The sequence below is a fragment of the Cucurbita pepo genome, chromosome 3 (genome assembly GCF_057944985.1).
Source record: "Cucurbita pepo subsp. pepo isolate OVF chromosome 3, ASM5794498v1, whole genome shotgun sequence".
NCBI classification, from domain to species: domain Eukaryota; kingdom Viridiplantae; phylum Streptophyta; class Magnoliopsida; order Cucurbitales; family Cucurbitaceae; genus Cucurbita; species Cucurbita pepo.
In genome coordinates, this window is record NC_141800.1 from 3,303,120 (window position 1) to 3,326,798 (window position 23,679).

The 23,679-nt window shown below is 35.8% G+C and overlaps 3 protein-coding genes across 8 annotated transcripts; all 3 read left to right on the forward strand.

Moving 5' to 3' along the window:
• Positions 1–4,195: 4,195 nt before the first annotated feature.
• LOC111790995 (DNA (cytosine-5)-methyltransferase DRM2) lies at positions 4,196–9,826 on the forward strand. Of its 2 annotated transcripts, none has more exons than XM_023672157.2 (10): positions 4,196–4,445; positions 5,419–5,485; positions 6,209–6,334; positions 6,496–6,595; positions 6,685–6,731; positions 6,974–7,090; positions 8,058–8,157; positions 8,234–8,328; positions 8,430–9,167; positions 9,319–9,826. In XM_023672157.2, exons 2-10 carry the CDS (start codon positions 5,483–5,485, stop codon positions 9,751–9,753), a joined length of 1,761 nt encoding a protein of 586 aa, XP_023527925.2. In that variant the 5' UTR covers positions 4,196–4,445; positions 5,419–5,482; the 3' UTR covers positions 9,754–9,826. The 2 variants fall into 2 exon arrangements, with proteins under 2 accessions (XP_023527925.2, XP_023527928.2); XM_023672160.2 differs by having other exon boundaries at positions 4,197–4,445; positions 6,501–6,595.
• A 1,277-nt stretch (positions 9,827–11,103) lies between these two features.
• On the forward strand, positions 11,104–16,857 carry LOC111790994 (DEAD-box ATP-dependent RNA helicase 14). 2 transcript variants are annotated; one of them, XM_023672154.2, is made up of 9 exons: positions 11,104–11,214; positions 11,995–12,327; positions 12,714–12,869; positions 13,084–13,152; positions 13,676–13,945; positions 14,454–14,804; positions 14,967–15,244; positions 15,342–15,719; positions 15,857–16,857. In XM_023672154.2, the coding sequence occupies exons 2-9, from the start codon at positions 12,025–12,027 to the stop codon at positions 16,359–16,361; spliced, it is 2,310 nt and encodes a 769-aa protein (XP_023527922.2). In that variant the 5' UTR covers positions 11,104–11,214; positions 11,995–12,024; the 3' UTR covers positions 16,362–16,857. The 2 variants fall into 2 exon arrangements, with proteins under 2 accessions (XP_023527922.2, XP_023527923.2); XM_023672155.2 differs by lacking the exon at positions 11,104–11,214 and adding an exon at positions 11,222–11,363.
• Positions 16,858–17,933: 1,076 nt separating this feature from the next.
• LOC111790022 (uncharacterized) lies at positions 17,934–22,317 on the forward strand. Of its 4 annotated transcripts, none has more exons than XM_023670783.2 (9): positions 17,934–18,196; positions 18,610–19,041; positions 19,678–19,711; positions 19,820–20,044; positions 20,143–20,232; positions 20,549–20,614; positions 21,037–21,128; positions 21,216–21,263; positions 21,931–22,317. In XM_023670783.2, exons 2-9 carry the CDS (start codon positions 18,692–18,694, stop codon positions 22,040–22,042), a joined length of 1,017 nt encoding a protein of 338 aa, XP_023526551.2. In that variant the 5' UTR covers positions 17,934–18,196; positions 18,610–18,691; the 3' UTR covers positions 22,043–22,317. The 4 variants fall into 4 exon arrangements, with proteins under 4 accessions (XP_023526551.2, XP_023526552.2, XP_086978685.1 ...); XM_023670784.2 differs by having other exon boundaries at positions 18,709–19,041; XM_087122559.1 differs by having other exon boundaries at positions 17,934–19,041.
• Positions 22,318–23,679: the final 1,362 nt, after the last annotated feature.

Here is a 23,679-nt window from a genome sequence, read left to right on the forward strand (position 1 = left end):
AATAAAGTGTGATATATCATATCAATGGATACTTTTTTTTTTTTTTCTATGTATCATTAAAATAATAAATAAACGTGCATGGACACGAATAAGGCAAAAATTAGCTGTTTAAATTAATAAAGCCAATCTTCGATTCAAAATTTATAATTTTAAAGCAAGATTTGCAAGTAAATGATATCATTGGACAGCTAGGTTATCCTTTATGCAGATTTTGATTGACACGTGTACGTGTGTATAGTACTATTATAAGGTACAAACTTTATAATATATGCTGACATTAAAATCATTGTTTAAATGTATTCTTATTATTTTTTTGGTTAGGACCAATATCGAAGTGACACCACGACCGAGAAGGGTATGAACGAAAAAAAAGCTCCAACATTGTGGATAGTTTGTGCAATTTACAATAATATTTAGCCTCGTAATTGTTGATTTAGGTTAAATTATAAAATTAACCTCGTAAATCGAGATGATCGGATTTATTCAATCATAAAACTAACATGTTCGAATAAATTTTATTTTTAAAATACTTATACATATTTAAAAAATAATAATTCAAATATAGTTTTTTTAGTCATATATCATTAATTAACATAAATAATATTAATCAATATACTATATAACAAAAAAATAAAAATAAAAACTTTTCCCCTACATTTTTTTTGTAATTCAACCAAATTAAATAATAACATATGATTTCTATTATCTATAACAATTATTTTTTCCTAATTTTTCTAAAAATAATTTAGAGTAAAGAAAATACTCGTAATTTAAATCATATAAAATTTAAAATAATTACGTTATTACATCAATAATATATTAACTTTGGTAATCACACGATTTACTGTTAATTTAACTTAATTTTTCGAAATTAAAATTGGAATTTACGACTAATTATAGGGAAGAATCTAAGGCTCGAAATTTTCAAATGGGTTGAAAATGAATTGGAATTAGCAGAAAAAGAGGTACCCGAAAACGGCGCCGTATGACATGCAAAATAAAATAAATAAATAAATATAAATATATATATGCATGTGAATTGGCCGCCGTGTCAACGTAAACCGTTAAATTCAGTTCATCCCGGATCTCATGCCTTCTCTTCTGGGATGGGTTCCCTCTCTCTCTACCTTAATTTTATTTTAATATTTTTCAAGATAATTATTTTAAAAGTAATTTATTTATTAATCTATTAAGAATTAAAATAATTAAAATAATAAATCTACAATGGTAAAACTCGTTTTAAATGTTATTTATCTCTAAAATTTAAATTTATTGTTTATAAATTTCAATTATAATTGTAAATGCATTTATTAATAATTTTCAATTCAGTCTCTTATTTATTTATTTATTTATTTATTTATTATTATTATTATTTTGTCCTTTCATGCTTCCATTGTTATACATGTGAATTTTGAAATGTTGAGCACAATAATTTATTTACATGATTTTGACAGACGAGAAATATGGACAATATTCTTAATAATTAATCAATTTGTACAAAATTAAAATATATATATATATATATATATATATATATATTGTGTACGTGTGATTTTTGTATATATAAAATAATAGTGAATTATGGTTGAAGCTGTCTAATATTTATTTATTTTTAAATGAATATAATAGATTAAATAATATTGACTAGTAACGAGCGTGACAACGATAATCCAACATTTTTCGAGTAATACTTAATAATTAATTAATTGCACAAAATTTTGTGTAAATTATTCTTTTAAAATTGTGAATTGTGATTTAAGTTTCAAAATATGAATATTATTCATATTTTATTTATTATACAAAATTTAATGGAATAAGTTATATAATATTGATGTTTACTCATTATAATTCATTTATTGCCTGAAATTTTGTGTAAAATTCATATTTTTTAATTTTAAAATTGTGATTCAAGTTTTATGTTTAGGCTCAATTAAAAAAAATATTTATAAATTTTGTACTTTATTGCAAAAATAACCATTATAAAATATTATTCCTGCGGATGAAACAGTTAAATTTTGTTTCAAAAATACCAAATTTTAATATTGTTTTTAAAATACTGTTGAATTTTAAAAAATTTAATCAATACATTTTCTTTTTTTTTTTTAAATAAAAAATATTTAGTAGTATGTTTATGAAATTTTAATAGTATTTTTTTTTTGTGTGATGTTCCACGATGGTTTGAGAGGAGAAGAACAAACCACAATTTATAAGGGAGTGGAAACTTTCTCCTAGTAGATGCATTTTAAAGCCTTGAGGGGAAGCTTGAAAGGGAAAGTCCAAGGAAGACAATATCTGCTAGCGGTGGATCTGGGGCGTTACAAATGGTATCAGAGCTAAACACCGGACGATGTGCCAGCCTTTTTGCTGTTCCCCGAAGGGGGGTAGACGCAAGGCGGTGTGCTAATAAGGATACTAGGCCCCAGAGGAGTGGATTTGGGGGCGGTCCCACATCGATTGGAGGAAGGAAAGAGTGCCAACGAGGACGCTGGGTCCCGAAGAAGGGTGGATTGTGATGTCCTACATTGGTTGGGGAGGATAACAAACTACCATTTATAAGGGTGTGGAAACCTTCCCCTAGCAGACGCGTTTTAAAGCCTTGAAGAGAAGCCCAAAGAGGACAATATCTGCTCTTTCCGTTCAAGAGAAAACCCAAAGAGGGGTGGATCTGGGCCGTTACTTTTTTATTATTTTTTAAACTTTGAAGATGTTTTTGAAGTTTTAAAAAGTTGAAGGGTATTTTTTAAATAAAATATTAACGTTCCTCCAAATTTAGAAAAAAAAATACAAAATATAAACTTACCTTTTAAATTAACAGTTCAATCTCACGTTATTACCGTTTATGTTGTCTTTACCCTTGGTGTGAACATTGGTGCGACAAATTATTTTCCTCTCGAGTCATATCAAATTTACGGCGAGCGTTTTAACCATGGGAGGGTAAATATGGAAAAATGATAAAAGTGGTGCATTCATTACTACATTTGGGCCTCGAGAAAGCCCAATAAGAAATGCAAAATAATGGGCCCTCCAATTGGATCTGGAATTCAAATTTCTATCGCATGAGATATATGTCGTATAAGTCAATAACATTTATTTGTCAAATTTTATTTTCTATCCAACGTGGCGGAGTAAGAACTCGAATACTTTTGACCTTTTGACATACAGCTTATCCCAACCACAACTCCTAACCAGTAGAGTTCGCAACACCACGTACTGCAGACTTGATGCTAGATGCCGGTCACGATGATGGTTTGGCGATCATATACCGAAAGATTGAAGACCTATTGAGAGGAGGTAAACTACTAGGACTGGAGGCGCGCGAGCTCGAACAAGAAGTGGTCGAACTGCATGCCATCAGCGCGGATGAACCGAACTCCTTTTCTGGAGTCCACGTACATATCAACTTTATATTATATTTATACACACCTTGTTCAATAAACACAAGTAGAATATTCAAACATATGATATTTTAAAATGTTATTTTTAAAGGTTACACTGAACATCCCGTTTTCATAAACTTCTAGAAAAAAATAAAAATATTATAAAAATGTTAGAATATTTTTTTAAATAATTGAAACAATTTAGAAACTTTTAAAAATATCGTCTTCAATTAAGTGTAATTTAAAGAATAATTTTAAAAGTGGGAGATATTATTGAAATGACATCTAAATTAATAAAAATACTCTTAACTAAAAAAAATAAAAAATTAAAAAATACCTTTTAATTTTGAAAAGTTCCAAAAATATCTTTAAATATTTTAATTTTTTTTTAAAGATACCAATTTTAAAAAACATTGATAAATTTTAAAAAATAATGTTAAAATTTTTTAAAGAATTCATGTCCATAAATATTTTTTATAAAGGTAAATAGTATTAATATTATTTTTAAAATTTCATCGATATTTTTAAATATAACAGTATTTTAAAAATAAAATATATATTTTTAAATAAAGAAAAACTTTTTATAAAGTTGAATAGTATTATTATTATTATTTTTTAAAATTTAAAATTTTAAATAAAATACAAAATTTATGAATATTTTTATTAATTTAGTCTATTTTCAATAAAATATAAATTATTTATTTCAAAGCATCTAGATAAAGCTGACCAAGCTGACCCCACTCATAAATATTGCATATCGAATATTCTTTTTTAAATAAAATAAAATAATTATCAAACAAAACCTAACCCAACTCAACTTGAACTTGGAGATAATGACTTTGTACCATAGTTAGAGAGTGAAAGTGAAATATCCAATCCGGAGATTCGACGGCGGAAGACACCAATTTCCCATCCCTTCATCGGCGATTACATAAATGGTTCTCTGATTCTCTCCGGCGACCATCTCTCCGCGCTTCTCCAGTTTCAGAAGCGCGACAGAGAGATTTCGCATTACAACTCGGCATTTTTCTCCGAGTTAATTTCATCCAACGAACTCATTTTTCGTAGGTACGTTTGTTTTTTCCTCGCTAATTTTCGTTTCCGAATTCTCCAGATCTAGAAATTTTGATTTTCAATTTGTGATCACTTTTTCCCTTTCGACGGCCCTGTATTTCTGTTTTGATCGCTCGTAAAAAGTAGGATCGAGTGTTCGATTTCATTTGCATGTGAAATTTCTTAGTCTTCGAGTGGTTTGAATCGGATGCTTGAGAAACAACACTCATACCGGATTCGATTCCGTTTCTGTTCATCATTTCTGTTGAAAATTAGGCATTCGATTTGTTGGGGATCGGTTACGGAAGGGAAGACGAAGAACCTTCCTTAGGGAGAGAAGAAAGTGGTAATAAAAAAAGTTTTTATTATTGTTTATGTTTATACAAATAATTTAATTAAAATAAGGGAAAAAAAATATCAATTTTAACCCTAACTTTTTGGCAAGGTGTATATAAAAAGGTGTAATTTGCTCATAAACTTTTATAAAATGTTGCAATTTATACCTTGTGACACATTTCATGGGAGAAATTGTTGATATTCTTATGTACATCGAATGAATTATACATCGTATTCTCGGTATGCAATTGATTAGACTTAGACGAATACGATAAGTTTTGGTGGAGTTATTTAGTAGATGGTCTTTCGCATCTATCGAATTTAATTTTTTTAAATTAGTGAGTTTTTACGATGTTATTGCCGTTAAAATTTGCGGGTAAATTAACATAATTTTAATAGTCGATGACATTAATAATTTGAATAGTTGATGAAATTAAAAGTTTAAGGTAAAAATTGATAGAGCGAAATTATAAGCATATATTAAATATTAGTTAAATTATAAGCGAAATTATGGTTGGGTTAGATTCATTATCTAATTTCTATAATTCAAGGGTCGTATTGTAATGAATTAAAAAAAACGGTTTGCAAGTTTTTATTTTATTTATTTATTTTTAATGAATTCTAACGGCATCTCTTGCCTCTCAATGTTTAGTTGTATTTGTTTGCAGCTTGAAGGCCCCATCTTCCACCAAATCATAGTCCACCAGGACATAAGGATGGTATGTGTATATGAAATTCCTCTCTCAAACAACATTCTAAGCAATAGTAATTTTTAGTTGACTTAATAAAATATTAGGGGTAAAATTGTAACAGTTCAAGCCCACCGCTAGTAGATATTGTCCTCTTTGGGCTTTCCCTTTCGGGCTTCCCCTCAAGGTTTTAAAACGCGTCTGCTAGGGAGAGATTTCTACATTCTTATAAAGAATGTTTCGTTCTCCTCCCCAACCGATGTGAGATCTCACAATCCACCCCTTTTGGGGCCCAGCGTCCTCGCTGGCACTTGTTCCCTTCTCCAATCGATGTGGGACCCCCCCAATCCACCTCCTTCGGGGCCAGCGTCCTTGCTAGCACACTGCCTTTTGTCTACCCCCTTCAGGGCTCACCCTTCTCGCTGGCACATCGCCTAGTGTCTGACTCTGATACCATTTGTAACGGCCCAAGCCTACAACTAGTAGATATTGTCCTCTTTGGGCTTTCCCTTTCGGGCTTCTCCTAAAAAATTTTTAAATGCGTCTATTAGGGAGAGATTTCCATGCCCTTATAAAGAAGGTTGCGTTCCCCTCCCCAACCGAGGTGGGATCTCACAAAAATTGAGTAATTCAAAATATCAGGGACTATTATGTAAATCTTTTCTTTTAAATATCCAAGCAATTAGCCCTTTCTTTTCTCCTTTTCTCTTTTTACTGTTTGGTTCAACTCTGCTTGTACGTTATTTTGTGTAGGCTGGGGACGATTTTGGTGTTGAAGTTGATAACATTGACTGGGACACTGAAGATGAGCTAGAAATTGAGAATATACCTTTAGCCTCTCATGCGAGCTTGGCGTTTCCTGGTGTCGAGGAAAATATGGTATTTTACGTCGACATTTATAGTAAAGTTTGTCCGTGTTAGTTTTCGGTTTGTTAAAAAACACTAGACAATATTATTTTGACAATGTCAAGCTTAGATTGATGCATAGGATTTTGTTGTGTTACTAATTCTAATTTATCTTTTTTGTTTTCCTCACGAAGGGAAGCTCATCTGCAGGTCCTTCGAACTCGAAGATAGTCGATCAATTTATTGGAATGGGATTTTCTGCAAAAATGGTTTCCAAAGCTATCGAGGAAAACGGTAATTTCTTATTTGTTCATTTAATAGTTTTTATAAGAAACGAAACAAAATTTTTAGTAATTTCTTATTTGTTTTGATGGACTATCCAGGAGAGGAAAATACGAATTCTATACTTGAGACTCTTCTCACGTTGTCGGTGAGTTTCTCAGACGACGACATATTAGACTGTCCATTTCGTATTTAGTTAGCCTAAGGAACTGGATTTCACGTGTCTGGGACATTGTTGAGATCTCAACCAGTTGTTTCGTAAGATACTCGAAGATCGTTGCCTAGAAGTCGTCATGACCTTCTTTTCTTATACATCTATCACTGACTAGCAACTGTCACCTTCTCTTTCGTATTTATATATGTTGAGATCATTTCTTTTTCTTCTGGCAGGCTCTTGAAAATTCTCCTCCGAAGCAGCAGCATGTCGATAGTGACGACTCGTTTTCAGATTACGGTGGAAGTTTTCTGGATGATTTTACTGATACAGACAGTGATTCTGAAAATGAGGTCGGTTGTTTTTCTTTGGTTTCATGGAGCAGATTGCTTTCTAGTCATTTTATGATATGATTGGAGAGTTCATCCTCCATTTGTCCTTTCGCGAAAAGGGCCGATTTTTATGGCTTGTCGGGTTGTGTGCTCTATCTTATGGTATCTTTGGTTTGGTCCCTCGGGCTTCGACGTCGATGAGCTTTTGTAATTATTCTATAGGTTTTATTTTGCTCAATTAGAGCCTTTTCCTTTAGGGGCTTGTCTTTTTATATATATATATATATATATATATATATATATATATATATACACGAACCTTTACCGAATGAAAGAATCAGAATCAGATATTCCTTTACAGGAGCGGAAATGAAACCGAAAACTAATAGGAAAGAAGCCATTGACTGCAAGTAGATTTACAAGATCAAGTATAAACCATATGGCTCGTGTCAGATATACAAAGCTAGCTAAAGGATTTCTTCCAAAATCTTGAGTCGACCCCCTTAAAAGACAGGGAAAAGATTTGCCCGCTAAAATGCCCACCATTCGTGGCATTCTTTCCTTCATTCTGAGAAGGTGTTTCATTAAAAAAATTTGAGTCAATGCTTATCCCTCCTTGCTACTCAACGTTTCATGGTAGCTCGGTTCATCGTGTTGGGGACTGCAAAACCGGTATCTGATGCTGGTATTTTCACTATATGGGAAAACTTTTGTACTTTCTTTTTCTTTTTGTCTCGGTCCATGGTCTGAACGAGTCGCACATACACCCTAGTACATGTTCCTCGACGCTGAGGGCATCCCCGAAGGGTGGGCGATTTGGTGATATTTCTGATTGGTTGTCTTGTGTTTCTAATAAGTTGTTTAATAGTTGACATGTTGAATTGTATACATAATGAGTTGGTTTAGATCAATCCTAACCGGATGATTATGAATTACTTCTATATTCGATGCTACTCAATGTTTCATGATAGTTTGGTTCGTCGTGTAGGGGACTGCAAAACCGGTCTCCGATGTTGATAACAAAAGGATGTTCTTGGTGGACATGGGATACTCTGAAGATGAAGCTTATGCAGCAATAGAGAGATGTGGTTAGTACCTCCTTGTAGGACTTATAGATCTTTAATATCTAAGCATCACTTCTCTGAATTGTTCTAAAATTGGCAGGTGTGCATTCCTCAATTGCAGAGCTGACAGATTTTATATCTGCTGCTCAAATTTCAAAGGCTGCAGATGTTCTTCTTGGTGATCTCCCTGATAGGGTAACTTTTCTGTCTTATCAAATTCTTGATCTTAAAGCTCTGCACGCGTCATAACGGAAACGAAACCCGCTTAAACGTCTCTGCTGATATTATTTGAACAGCCAAAGCCGACGAATCTCAATGCCTGCAGTACGCTCAAAAAGAGAAGGCATTGTGATTACGAGCCATGGAAAAAGAAGAAGCCGAGGTGCCCTGACGACGACGACGACGAGACAATTCGTTTGCCAAACCCAATGGTTGGGTTCGGGGTTCCGAATGAACTGTCTCCTACGGTTCACAGAAAAATTCCAGAAGCAGCCATGGGACCTCCCTACTTTTACTACGAAAACGTGGCGCTCGCTCCAAAAGGAGTATGGAATACAATTTCCCGCTTCTTATACGACGTTGAACCCGAATTTGTTGATTCCAAATATTTCTGTGCTGCTGCAAGAAAAAGAGGCTATGTTCATAATCTCCCAATACATAACAGATTTCCTCTTCTTCCTTTGCCTCCCCACACTGTTCATGAAGCATTTCCTTTAACAAGGAAATGGTGGCCTTCATGGGATTTTAGAACACAGTTAAATTGTTTACAAACTTGCATTGGAAGTGCTCGATTGACCGATAGGATTCGTAAAGCTCTTGAAGATTACGATGGCGAACGGGATCTGCCATTACATGTGCAGAAGTTTGTCGTAGAACAATGTCGAAAATGGAATTTGGTTTGGGTCGGAAAAAATAAGGTTGCCCCGCTCGAACCCGATGAAGTAGAAATGCTTTTGGGATTCCCCAAGAACCATACTAGAGGGGGTGGAATCAGTAGAACAGATAGATACAAGTCTCTTGGCAATTCATTCCAGGTACCGATCATTTCGTCCTCCCGAGTCTTATCGTACTAGATCACACTGAATTATCTTTTGAATACGACCCGATTTAATGATAGAAATTGACTCACGTTCGACGGTTGTGATATCTAACGACATATTTGGCTACAACATTGCATTGTTTCAGGTCGACACCGTGGCGTATCATCTCTCGGTTTTGAAGGACATGTTCCCAGGAGGAATCAATCTCCTCTCGCTCTTTTCTGGTATCGGAGGTGCAGAAGTGGCACTTCATCGCCTCGGTATCCCGCTTAAAAATGTAGTCTCGGTCGATATCTCGGAAGTGAACCGGAACATTGTGCGAAGTTGGTGGGAGCAAACAAACCAAAAAGGTACTTTGATTGATCTTGCTGATGTGCAAGAGCTAGATGCAGATAGGTTACAATACTATATGAACTTATTTGGAGGTTTCGATCTCGTAGTCGGAGGGAGCCCTTGTAATAACCTTACGGGTAGCAATAGGTACACTCGAGACGGACTCGAGGGCAAAGAATCCATCTTGTTTTATGACTACTTTAGAATCTTAGATTTGGTCAAGTGTATAGCCACCAAAACCGAATGATTTGATTTGTAAAGCCTCTTTCTGCAGTAAAAAAACGTGGTGTTCTATAGAACAAAGTAATTTGGCTCCGTAAGTAATTAACTGTTGGGAGGATGAGGCTTTAATTCTATCATTATTTAGCTGGCCTGTGTTGTTCAGTCTCTGTTGTACACTATATTTTGCTTTTAGAACAGCCAATAGCGCCACCCCGGAACACGACAGCCCTATTATAGGAAGCCATCAGCGCCACCGTGGGGTTTCGTAAAGATTTTGGACATCCGGTTCTGGAGTTAAGTTCATCACATGAAATATGAATGCTCACCAAATTTGGTGTTAATCGGACGTCGGATGGATGCTACACAGTATGACCGTTCACCAAAATCATGTCTACTTGTCCATGTTTTGCTCATGCCTCGACTTCTCTTCAATGCCCATTCAATGTGGTGTGTTAGATGACGCACTGTCCTCCTCGGTCGCATCATGACACATGTCTAGACACTCGCGTGGCTGGATGGGTGTCACTCGAGGGTTGTCGCATCTCTTGTCGCAACACGAGGGTCACAATCTACTCTCTTTTGTAGCTCAGAGGATTAGAGCATGTGGCTACGAACCACGGTGTCGGGGGTTCGAATCCCTCCTCACCCACAACCAGCCAAAAAGGAAAGGACTTTTTCCTCTGAGAGTAGGAAAATCATGATCGGGATAGCAGACCCAAAGCTATGGAACTTGGGTGTGGGTCTTTTGTCGAAATGGAATGATCTTATCTTTTTATTTTTTCTTTTTCGTTAATGGGTTAAGAGTGGGGGATTGTGACATTCTCCCACTTAAACAACTGACGGTCACAACCTACTCTCTTCATTGTTAGATTGTGACATTCTCCCCCACTCAAATTAATCATCGAGACGGTCACAACTCATTCTTAGATTGTGACATTCTCCCCCACTCAAACTAATAAAATATAACATTCTTTTTCGTTTAACAGTTTAATAGATTTATATTTCAAGATAATTTTTTAAATGTGGATTAAAATAGCAACTTTAAAAATAACATTTGATTTTTTTTTTTATAATTTTTCTTAAAATATAAAATATGTGATTAATTTGTCGAAATTAAAATGAAGGTAAATATTAAAATAAATATTTGGAAACTAGAGGGATACAAATAAAATAAACCTAAAATTTTTAGAATTAAAAATAAAATATTATTGAAAGTTTGACGACGAAAAAGAGATTTTAAAACATACACGAATGTTTTATGCATATGAGGTAACCAGAGTTGGGATCAGATTAACCACGGTTAGAGTGAAGGCCGTGGCCGCAGCCAAACGTCCAGTTTGTATAAATAGCAATCGATTCCCAAATTTTTCGCTCCACCATCTCTCTCTACGCTTCTCTGCATTCGGGAGCGTGGTAGAGAGATAACGCATACCTATTGTTTCGATTTTCGGTTCGTTTTCCTTCCACGCGGCCTCATTTCTCTCAGGTTAAGATCCTATTTTCCCGAATTTCCTTGCTGGAGTTGCAGATCTAGCGGTTTTCCTTTCATTTTGGTGCTGCCTTGTTGGTTTAGGGTTGCATTTTCTCTGGGGTTCTTGTTTGGGCTGTTTATTTGTTTAGAATCTTTGGTTGAAGGTATGGATTTATGTTGCACGTGCTTTTTTTTTTTGTTCACTTTTGATGGGGTCTGGAGAATCTTAGGTTTTGTATCCGCTCGGCGTTCAGTTTTGCTTTCCTTTCTCTAGAATTCTGCATATGCTGTAGCGCGTAGGTTTTCGTGCGATTGTATCTTTCTTTTCAAGGCCTCAACCTGTTTTGCGGTTGGCGGAGGCTCCGATACAGGTTGATTTTGAATCATTTTTCGTTCTTTCTGTGTTTCTGTTCGTGCATTAGCTCGGAATAAGGATTGAGATTTTTGGTGGTTTGATCTCGTCCTAGATTTATTGTTTAATGTTTATGTTTATCTGTCTTAAATGGCCATCGCAAGAGCATAGATCCAGTGTTTATTGTACTTCTTTTAAAGATAGTGGCTGATTTTCCCTTCATGGTTCTATCTTCTGGAAGCCTGGTGCTTAGTGATTACCGTGGCCAGAGGGGATTCCTCTAGTCTTGTATTCTTACAATTAGTTCCAAATGTTTTGCCCTAGATTTGCCAGCAGTTTTTTTTTCCGTCTAGTCATAGTCTTGTATTCTTACAATTATTCGTAGTTGCATATGTGAGCATTGCATGGACATCTCATCTAATTCTTTGTATTTATTTTTTCAGCCGTTGAGTTGTATCTTCTGTTCCCTTGTTATGGCGGCTACTGCTACTGCTGTATCTGTTGGCCCACGATATGCACCAGAGGATCCAACCCTTCCCAAACCATGGAGAGGTTTAGTTGATGGAAAAACAGGGTATCTTTACTTTTGGAATCCAGAAACTAATGTCACCCAATACGAGAGACCTGTAGCTGCTGCTCCTCTTAATTCATCAATAGTGTCCATAAGTTCTTCAGTTCAAGTTCAAAAGCCATCTTCAGGCCACTCTTATGGCAACAATTTGAATGAAAGTAACGATAAGTATGGAAGAGTTTCCCATGGGGCACCCAAACATGAGGTAGAGTCAAGTACACAAATATTAGGTCTCTTTTTTATTTGATTACAAAGGAAATACGTGCACTGTATCTCAACCCTAACGAGTGTTGAACTTTTAACTTTTTAGCATGTTCATTTTCCATGACCCTTCTGGTACTAAAATTTTTTAAGGCCATTAGTATCAACTCTTCTTATATTATGTATGTTTTAATATTATTATCTAAAAATTTGATTGATTATACACTTAAATGAAATGTTCTGGCAAACTAATTTCTTGAAATGATTTTGGATGTCGTTTTATGTTATAAAACAACTTCAGACATTTTGGTCAAACATATGACATGTGAATATATAATAAGTATTATGCACTCAATCGTATATGATTAGTGTGACCCAATTTTACATCAGGTTGCAAGGGGTGAAACCTTCCAGTCACATGATACCTTAAATGGAATATCTAGTACTGGACATGGAGGAGCATCATTGAAAGGACATAGACCGTCAGATGCTGGAAGTTGTTTATCTGCGGAGTCTTATCGACAGCGACATGAAATAACTTTTTCGGTGAGTGCTAGTTTTGGAGGTCATTAGAATGTAGTCACTGAAATTTATTTCTATTTTTTCTTAGAGCTGATTGGATTTTCTGTGCTTCTTTAGGGTATTATCTTAATCCGCTATCCTCTCGAAATTTACCTCCATTATCTGAATGCAAATGAAATGATGTTCATTATATTTCTTCTCATAGTAGAATTGATTGTTCTGTTAATTCTTTTGCTAGGGAGATAATGTGCCGCCACCATTTTCATCATTTGAAGCCACTGGTTTCCCACCTGAGATTCTTAGGGAGGTATGATTTTCCACTTTGTTCTATGACTTTGTTGATTTTAATCTTTGTAGAATAGCCATGGCTGATAATTCAGTAGGAATGCTCAGCTATAGAAAACCAATGTTTCTGCTGAAAGTTTAGTGGTTGCTGGGGTCATGTTAATTCTTTTTGTCACCTGTACTTTTTTGTCGCAGGTGCGATATTTGCTCCTGGGAGGAGCTAATGTCGTACGCTGTGGTGCCCTCTTTGTTTGGGGGCTTGCTTTAATTTGGAGTGCCCTTTTATGGTGGACCAATTTCTGGGAAGGGCTTTCCGAATCACCCATATTTGCAGCCGGGACTGCCGTTGGTGATGATTCAGTCCCACTAAGTTTGTACAAAAGAAGAGGCCTCCTCCTTCTGCAGCTTGCAATCAGCAAGCATTGGTCACATGCATATGGGGGATGCTGCTTCTTCTGGACTTAGCGTATTCGTGTAAAATGGAAAAATGAAAACCAACCAGATATTTTGAAGCCTCCTCTGCTTAATAGGGGTGACTTTTCCAGGTACATAATGCAGGGTTCTCTGCTCCAACTCCAATTCAGGCGCAATCATGGCCAATTGCTCTTCAAAGTAGAGATATTGTAGCTATTGCTAAAACAGGCTCAGGCAAAACTCTTGGGTACTTAATACCTGGTTTTATTCATCTCAAGCGCATTCGAAGTGATCCTAAGCTAGGCCCTACTGTTTTGGTGCTGTCACCAACAAGGGAATTGGCAACACAGATTCAAGATGAAGCCGTGAAGTTTGGGAAATCGTCAAGAATCTCTTGTGCGGTATGCTTGTTCTAATATAGGTTTTATTCATTACTATTATTTTTTCAGTTCAATTGGAGCTTTATAATTCCATCTCCAAATTATTGCTGGTTTGTCCACTTTCTTATGGTGAATACTTACTAATCTCATGCCTTAAATGTTCTTACATGTTGTTTTGCACTGACGTCTTGGCTTTAGTAACTGTTTGCTCAAAACAAAATTATGGTAGTGACATGATTTTTGTGATCACTTTGATGACATGAACAATAAAATGTTTAGAATTTGGAAGACACTTTTGAATTTCAACATGGTGTAATGCTGCATTTCCTGTGGGGTATTGGTTTTATTATCTGTTAGGCAAGGCATTATTCTTCGGAAGTACCCCATGATCTTGTGTATGTTTAGCTTCTTTTTTTATTTTCTCTCCGATTACTTTGTAACTGCTTCCTCGCCTCCTAAGCATGCTGAAATTGGATTAAATATTCCATAGGTTTTTTGGCCCAAACTAAATATTATTTGTGATTTACAGTGTCTATATGGAGGAGCACCAAAGGGTCCACAATTGAGGGATATAGACCGTGGAGTAGATATTGTAGTTGCAACTCCTGGTCGTTTGAATGATATTCTCGAGATGAGGAGAATCAGTCTACATCAGGTTTCATATCTTGTACTAGATGAGGCTGATCGGATGCTGGACATGGGTTTTGAACCCCAGATTAGAAAGATTGTAAAAGAGGTACCTGCTCGACGGCAGACCTTAATGTACACAGCTACTTGGCCCAAAGAAGTTCGGAAAATTGCATCAGATCTGCTTGTTAATCCTATTCAAGTCAATATTGGCAATGTTGACGAGCTTGTCGCGAACAAGTCCATCACTCAGGTATGAGCTTAACATTACCTGGTTTCAAAATTTGGGAACAACTTTCATTTTGTTCACTTTATTGTTAGGTTGTTTGTGTGTTTCATTTCATCTGTAGGTATTCTGTTTGAAATGGCTTAAATTCTCAAATTTTGAAATTTGGACTTATGATCTGAATCGCAGCATATTGAAGCCTTAGCACCACTGGAGAAGCATAGACGATTGGAGCAGATATTGAGATCTCAAGAACCGGGATCAAAAGTCATAATTTTCTGTTCTACAAAGAAAATGTGTGATCAGCTTGCTCGCAATCTTACACGCCAATTTGGAGCTGCTGCAATTCATGGAGACAAATCCCAGGGTGAGAGAGATCATGTTCTTGGCCAATTTCGCACCGGTAGGACTCCTGTGCTTGTAGCTACCGATGTTGCTGCTCGAGGATTGGATATTAAAGACATCAGGTTTGCATCTCCGTATTTAGTTCACTTCAGGGTTGTTATCAATGTCAGAACTGCTTCAGTGGAGCGTATTATCTTCTAATATCTACTTTCATTACAGGGTTGTTATCAACTATGATTTCCCATCCGGAGTGGAGGATTATGTCCATAGGATTGGTCGAACTGGAAGAGCAGGAGCTACTGGTATTGCTTACACATTCTTTGGTGAGCAGGACGCCAAGTATGCTTCAGATCTGATAAAAATTTTGGAGGGAGCTAACCAGCGAGTCCCACCAGAACTTCGTGATATGGCTTCTCGAAGCTATGGAATGGCCAAGTTCAGACGTTGGGGTTCTGGCTCTGATGGTCGCGACGGGGGTCGGGGTGGGCGCAATGATTCAAATTCTGGTGGTAGGGGTGGACTGGGAATGTCTTCCTTTTCTTCTGCCAAGCCAGACCGAGGTGGTGGCCGTGGATATGACTTTGACTCACGAGAGAGGTACTAAATTGTTTTAAACCATTTTCGAGCTCCTCAAATATCATTTTGCGAGTGGGGAGGGGATTCGTTGACTGGCATGTCCAATTACATCTGGAAGTTTTTTTTTTCCTAATGATTTTACTGTCCCTTGATGACAGGTATGATTCTGGATACAACAACCGTGGTCGCAGTCGGAGTCCTCCAAGGGGTGTGGGAGGTGACCGAACTAAAAGTTGGAACCGCGATCACAGCCCACCCATTTCACATGAACGCTCTCCAGTACGGAGTTTTCACCAAGCAATGATGGAGCGTAGCAACATTCCTCCACGAGGAAATGAAAATGCTAGTAAGAATGGTTCAGGAAACTGGAACCAAGGCCGAAGTCGTAGCCGTAGTAGAAGCCGAAGTCCAAACCGTTTTAACCGGGCTCCTGCAGTACGAGAGCGTTCTCCAGTTTTGAGTTTTCACAAAGCAATGTTGGAGAAGGGAAACTCTGGAGGCACACATGTGAACCCAGATAAGGATTTGAGAAAATCACCCAGCGATAGGACGGACGGTGGAGAATATGAAAAGAGATCACGCCCCTCATATCCTCCTCAAGAAGAGGTCGAGGAAGGCATGATCCCACAAGATGACCAAAGTAAGGGAGAAGCAGACAGATGATAAATATGACCCACAAGGCCACTTCTTGAAGGGGAAAAGGTCGGGCCAATGGAGGTTAGTTAGTTTAGTTTATAGGCCTTTTGGTGCGTAATCTGGTTATTGTGGAAACTATAAGAAGACCCAAATATTTTATGGCGTTTAAAGTTGTTGTTGGAAGCCTCCAAGTTTTTGGTGGAAAAGAAAGAGGGGGTGTGTGTTTGTTTGACAAGGGGTGTAGTGTGCCTGAATCCTCTAATATTTGATGAAACAGGCCTCATTTCTTGGGGGAATGTGTTTTTGAATTTTGCACACAACAACATGCTGCTGCTGCTATGAAGTTGTAATAGAGAATTGACTTGAATTGTAAATGTAGTTATGTCTGTCTGTCTGTCTGGCTGTCTGTCTGAATGAGATGTACATGTTATTAGGCGCTAGAATCAGTGCTCTCTTCAAACGTTTTGGTGTCTTTATTGTTCTTAGACTCAACTTTGAGAATCAAGTTTGTTTAATTCTTTTAGTCTCTAAATTCTTTTGATGTTAATAATCAAAGACATCTTGGTTTTAAATTTGTTTTGAATCATCGAAGAGTGTGTGAAAGATGCATAATTTGAGTAGCCATAACATAGTTGTGGATTACCCCAATTCATAGCAATTACAAGAAACATACAAAAACAATTTCAATCAAATTCTCATATCATTCAAACCTAACCAAAAATTTATATTTTAAAATGGATCGTATTTCAATCAAATTCTCATATCATTCAAACCTAACCAAAAATTTATATTTTAAAATGGATGCCTCGATCAAGTAAAATTTGTCTTGAAACTAGTCTAAATGTTAAACAATCTCATAAATGTTTTCTAAGAGTGTTCATATTGACAACTTGAATAACCTAACTATTCGGACTAACTAAGGGTTAGGTTGATACTTTTTTGTCAAACTAACCAATCTTAAAATAGGGTTCACAACTCAACTCTATTTAAGCCATTTGGGTCACTAATCCAACTAACCGAGTATATCCATTAAGCCATTTGGGTCACTAATCCAACTAACCGAGTATTTCCGAGATTTTCAATCTTAAAATAGGGTTCACAACTCAACTCTATTTAAGCCATTTGGGTCACTAATCCAACTAACCAAATATATCCGAGATTTTCAATCTTAAAATAGGGTTCACAACTCAACTCTATTTAAGCCATTTGGGTAACTAATCCAACTAACCGAGTATATTCGAGATTTTCAATCTTAAAATAGGGTTTCACAACTCAACTCTATTTAAGCCATTTGAGTCACTAATCCAACTAACCTAGTATATCCAAAATTTTGAACCCAAAAAAATCGTGGACAGTGTACACCCCAACAATTTTCTACCTAAAAAATTTTTGGGTCCTAATAACAATATTGTTAATGTTAGTGTAAGTGATCTATTTCAAATTCTAATTTTCTTAATGGAAAAATTAATGGAATGGCTGCTTTTGAACAAATTTAAAGTTTAGGAGGGCAAAGGTAAGATTTTTTAAGGTTGAAGGGCATAGTTGAAATTATGAAATTTTTAAGAATTTTAAATACTTTACAATTAAAAAAAAAAAAAAAAAAAAAATTGAGGCTGAGAAATTGTCAAATTCCAACGTTCATCGAAAAAGATGCTCCATAGATGCCGCCTCGGGAGATGTGGCGAACTTTTAGTGCGGAGCTGAAGCAGGTCCCTCACCATTATTCTTTGATTTTGACATTTTCGTCCTTTCAAGCGAAGATCTGTTGTCGCCATCAACGAAAGCGAAGATTCGAACTGGATCCGTCTTCAAATTCTTTTTCCTCTTCCAGAATCCTTCACTTTTTCCCATTTTATGTCTCTGTAAGTGGTCTATTTTTCATTTGATTGCATTCAGTCTGATTGGTTATATGAAGAAAAACGTGTAGAGAATCGGAATTAAAAGTGATCCTCATGATCATGTGTTGTGGAATTTTTATGAAATGAGGCTCCAATTTGAGAAAATAGTACTTCAGAACTCAGTAGCTTGGAATGGATTTTAATTGAATTACGTAGTAATGGTTGGAAGTTTTCCGATTAAGGAATGTAATTATGTTGAGATTTTGACGATATGCGATTTACATGTACTAATCTATGCCGTGATTGGAGAGTTTGAACCTGGCTTTTCTTTTAATGCATTGATCTGGAAGTATATTTGGATGTAACTCTACTGAGGATCGTTCTTCTATGATGATTAGAAACTCTTCGAAATTATATGTTTAGATCGGTTGTTACAGGGAATTGAATTTAATGAACACAGTGAATTAGGAAGTTGTGTTAGAAATTTGAGGATGATCCACGAAATTTGGAAGTAAGTTCATGATGTTCTCTCTCAGGATGCTGTTCGAGGCTACTGCTGATGCAACGACCCTCGGTTACTGGTTAAACTGGAGGGTATTGATCTGTGCAATTTGGGTATTTGCTTCTTTTACCTTAGCAATATGGATGATATGGGAATATGAAATTAAGGATAGATTAGGACACAGCACACAAGAAACTCAGCAAGATAAAAACAAACTTCGGAGTTGTGAAGCTTGGAGACCATGTCTCAGACAGATCCATCCAATCTGGATGTTGGCTTTTCGAGTTTGTGCGTTCGGTTCGATGTTGGCTTCGCTTATTGTGAAGACTTTGGCTAACGGGGCTTCCACATTTTATTATTATACCCAGTAAGCATTCTCTAATAACTATGATTATCATTTGGCTATCTTAAAGTAAAGTAGAGCAAATCAAACCTATTGTGTTTTGTCTCTGAATAAGGTGTTCTAGTCACTTACTTCTTGTTGTTTAATTGTCCCTTGGGACAGTGGTTGGTCTTAATTAGTCTCATTTGTTCTTAGTTAAAATAAAGAATTTAAATTATGGATTCAACATCAAGGATGGAGGCGATTTGGGGTGTTCTGGATATTTACTGGGAAGATATATGTCAGTTTGCATAATTTCAGGAGGTTGGAAATTTTTTGACAGTGGCTTTCAAGTGCTGATATTTTGATCCATCTATCGTCAATTATGTCAACTATGTTCCTATAAGTGATGCAATTCACTGTTGAGGATTGTTGGGAGAGGAGTCCCACGTCGGCTAATTAAGGGGTTGATCATGGGTTGGTAAGTAAGGAATATATCTCCATGAGGCCTTTTGGAGAAACCAAAAGTAAAGCCATGAGAGCTTATGATCAAAGTGGACAATATCATACCATTGTGTATATTCGTGATTCCTAACATTTTCCACCATCTTTTCAAGCGTTACGAACCCTTTTACCTTTATATTCTTCTGACACTGTTTTGTTGCATGCATTGTTTTGCAGGTGGACATTTACTTTACTTACAATATATTTTGCGGTATGTTCTCTTTTTCTTAATTTCAGTAGTGATTAATAACACCACTTCAATGTATTTCAGCTTCTTCAAATGTTTCAGTAGTACATGATCTAAATTTCTTTTTTTCAGTGTGGGTCAGTAATTTCCATATATGGAGTTTTTATCTGCAACAGAAAAAGAACCGAAGGTCTTAATGAACATCTTAATGAGAATAATATGGAAGAAGGGCAACATGTTCCTCTTCTTTCTGGGAAGCCCTCAAATTTAATTGGGGGAAATATAGTTTCATATTCCAAGGAGCAAAGATTTTCTCCTGCCGACATCTGGAGTTATATTTTTGAAGTTTTATTCCAGGTTAACTTTCGATTTAACTCATGAAAGATCAATTCTCAAATTTGTTTGAACTTGAATCAACTTTGTTTTGTTTTTTCTTTTCTCTTTTCTCTAAACAGATAAATGCAGGGGCAGTTGTACTCACTGATTGCACTTATTGGTTCGTCATATTTCCATTTCTTACCATCAAAGATTACAATTTCAGCTTTGTAAGTACCGTGGTTTCAAGAAAAATGTTTGGCTTTATTATGTTGTTTGCTTGGATGCAGGTGGACCCAAAATGCAAAACTCTGAGAAATTGTTGCATTTTTCTGTGTTAATGAAAATTTTCCCCCATTCTATAATCAGTTGAGACCCACTAGAGAGAGTAGATGCATCAAATGATAGCTCTGATATAGCTATAATTAGTATCGTTATAGTCACTTGAGAATATTTGTTGAATATTAATTCTTCATTTATGACTATTTCTAATTCTCCGTTGCTTAAGGTTTGTTCTATCTCAATCAGTTATCTCCATAATGTCAGATGACGATCAATATGCACACGCTGAATTTGGTTTTACTTCTCGGTGAAACTGCTCTTAATAGCATGGTAATGTTTCCTCTTATACATCACTTTTTTGTTAAAAAAATACTCTTGGTTGGGACAGTTTGAACCTTAGTTTGTAGAATTTGAGGCCCTCCACTAACTATTTAGGCCACCTACTTCAAATTTTGTAATAATTTAATCTCTAATACGAAAATACGGTCAAATTTGTCAATTTTTATTAGGTAATGCTTTGTAAGTTATAAATATGTTTGGTACCTAATCAATATATTTATATACATATGTAAGAAATTTCATTAAATTGCTACTAGGACTACTAAATTACTATAAAATTAAAGGTACAAAGACTAAAATATTGCAAGTAGATGTTTAGAGACTAAATTAGTACTTCCGTGAATAACTTTTTTTTTTTTCCCTCTTTCTTGTACCCTTCTTTTAAAAAGCTGTTTGATGTCAATCCTCTGCAGACGCTCCCAAGCTTTCGAATTTCATTCTTCTTTTTATGGACGGGTATTTACGTCATTTTCCAGTGGATCATCCATGCAGTTGTTTCGATTGGGTAACTTATACTTCCCCTGCGTCCTACTTTCCAACTCTTACCTAAATTCATCAAGATAATAGCAAGAGTTGGCTTTCTTTTCTGCAGGTGGCCATATCCATTTCTTGATCTGTCAGCTCCTTATGCCCCATTATGGTACGGACTCATATTTTTTATTCAAACATTATTTGACATCAACTTTCACATGACGTGAGTATCCATCATGATCTGCAATTCCATCCCAGTTTAGGAATTATATCGTATAAATTCATTGAAAAAAGGTTTGATTCCCGTTTTGGTCCATAAACTTGGTACTCATTTCCTAAATTCTATTCAAAAAGCCATTCTAGTCCTTGCTGTTAATTCTTAAATCATTTTGCAAAGGAAGTTCAAATCTATTTTGAAACATAACACCTATACTATTAGATGTAACTTCAAGCTAAACATTGTCAGTGTAGAGATCTGTTCACCAAATAAATGAACATAAAACGTGTTAGTTTTAGGTTCTTATGAAATAGTTTATAAAATATTAACATAAAACCAGAATGGAACAATATAAAACTCTGAACGTTTGTTCCATAAGTTGCTAAGCCAAGCTATTTTCGTTCTCTCTCAGCATTTCACTAGTAAGTTGCATTTTCGAATGGCAAGGTTTCTTCAATTCTTAAGAGCATCTTTGAGATGATTGTATATAATCCTTTTAATGTTTGATTTTACACTATTAAACACCAGTTTCTTACCATCAAAATTGTCCATTCATGTTTAGAAGTGATTTTTATTGGATAAAATTGATTATGGACCCATTTTCTTTGATGAATCTCAGGTATGTACTGATGGGACTGATTCATATTCCAAGCTATGGTGTTTTCATGTTGATTATAAAACTGAAACATGAACTGATGATGAAGTGGTTCCCTCAGTCGTACCAGTGGTAGCAAGACTGACAAATTTTGAATCCATGGTTAGTTTTGATTGCTTAATTCTTTTCTTCTGTGTACCCCTTCCCTACAAAAGTAGGAAGCGTGATGTTGAAATAGCAAATATTCTGACTACAAATGCAAAGGAATAGGAGATGGAACCCATTGTAGATGCTATTACCAAATGATGTAAATGTATCAGTTCCATAGGTTTGATCATACCCTACAATGTTACAGCCATGAATGACATGCTTGATTATATAATCTTCTTTTTAATTTTGCATCTTTGAGGACACTTTGTCTCTTACATTGGATTGGATTCTATACTTTGTCTCTTACATTGGATTGGATTCGCTTTGTCTGAAGTTATAAGCTTACATTTTGGGTACGTAGGCTAGGAAGAAACGTCACGTCCTTGCTGACACCCTAAGCTTACATTTTGGGTACATAGGCTACAAAGCAATGTCACGTCCTTGCTGACACCCTAAAATATTACTTCACATTTAAATTCTAACATCCTTGCTGACACTCCCTTCTCCAATCGATGTGGGATTTCCAATCCACTCCCTTGGTCCAGCATCCTTGCTGGCACATCGCATCGTGTCTAACTCTTTTGAGGCTCAGGCTCCTCGCTGGCACATTGCTCGATAGCTGGCTCTGATACCATCTATAATGGTCTAAGCCCATTGCTACCCGACATTGTCCTCTTTAGGCTTTCCCTTTCGTGCTTCTCCTTAAGGTGGTTTTTAAAACGCCACAAGGGAGAGGTTTCCACACCCTTCTAAAGAACGCTTCGTTCTCCTCCCCAACAAATGTGAGATCTCACAATAAATTTGAACTTAGAAATATATGTCATCCAAAAAAAAATTTGAGAACTAAACGGTGTGAACTAACATAAAGTTTCATAACAACCCTTTTTCTTCCAAGATCGACACATTTTCATCCCGCTCCCTTTTTTCTTCCAAGATCGACACATTTTCAACCCTCTCCGCCATTTAGATTAAGTCTTTTTAACAATTATGATTCACAAAAGCTTCAAAGTTGAGAATTATGATCCATGGCCATCTCTTTCATACATCTGGATGACACCCAATTTTAGGTGAATGAAAGTGACCCAATTGAATTTATGAAGCAAACAGCTAAAAAAAGCACAATTTTGGAACTATTTGTGTTATTGAAACACATATTCTCAACCATTCAAGACAAAATTGATTTTGCCTTTAATGAAACCACCCACCCAATGCCCCATTCCTAATCATCTTTCTCACTTTGATATCTCGTAACATACTCGACTATGCTTTACACCTCAATTATCGATCCTAACTGATTATATTTTTCATAGATTAGAATAACGCTCAGTGCTTGAGAGGTTGGATTTGCACTACTATAACGACTATAATATTTGATTCTACAAGTACGTTCTCACACAATTATATCATAGCAAGAATAGTTTTTATTGGGTTAGCATCGGTTCGAAATATTATATTTTATTATTATAACAAATAATTGAGAAAAAAAACAAAAAGAAAATAACAAATAATTAGAATATGAAATGAAACTAAATTTGTGAGGCCACAAGCAACCAAATTAATGGAGAAAAAGAAATGTGAACAATGTGGGGATGATGAAGGCATTAAATTAAGAGGGCCAACTCT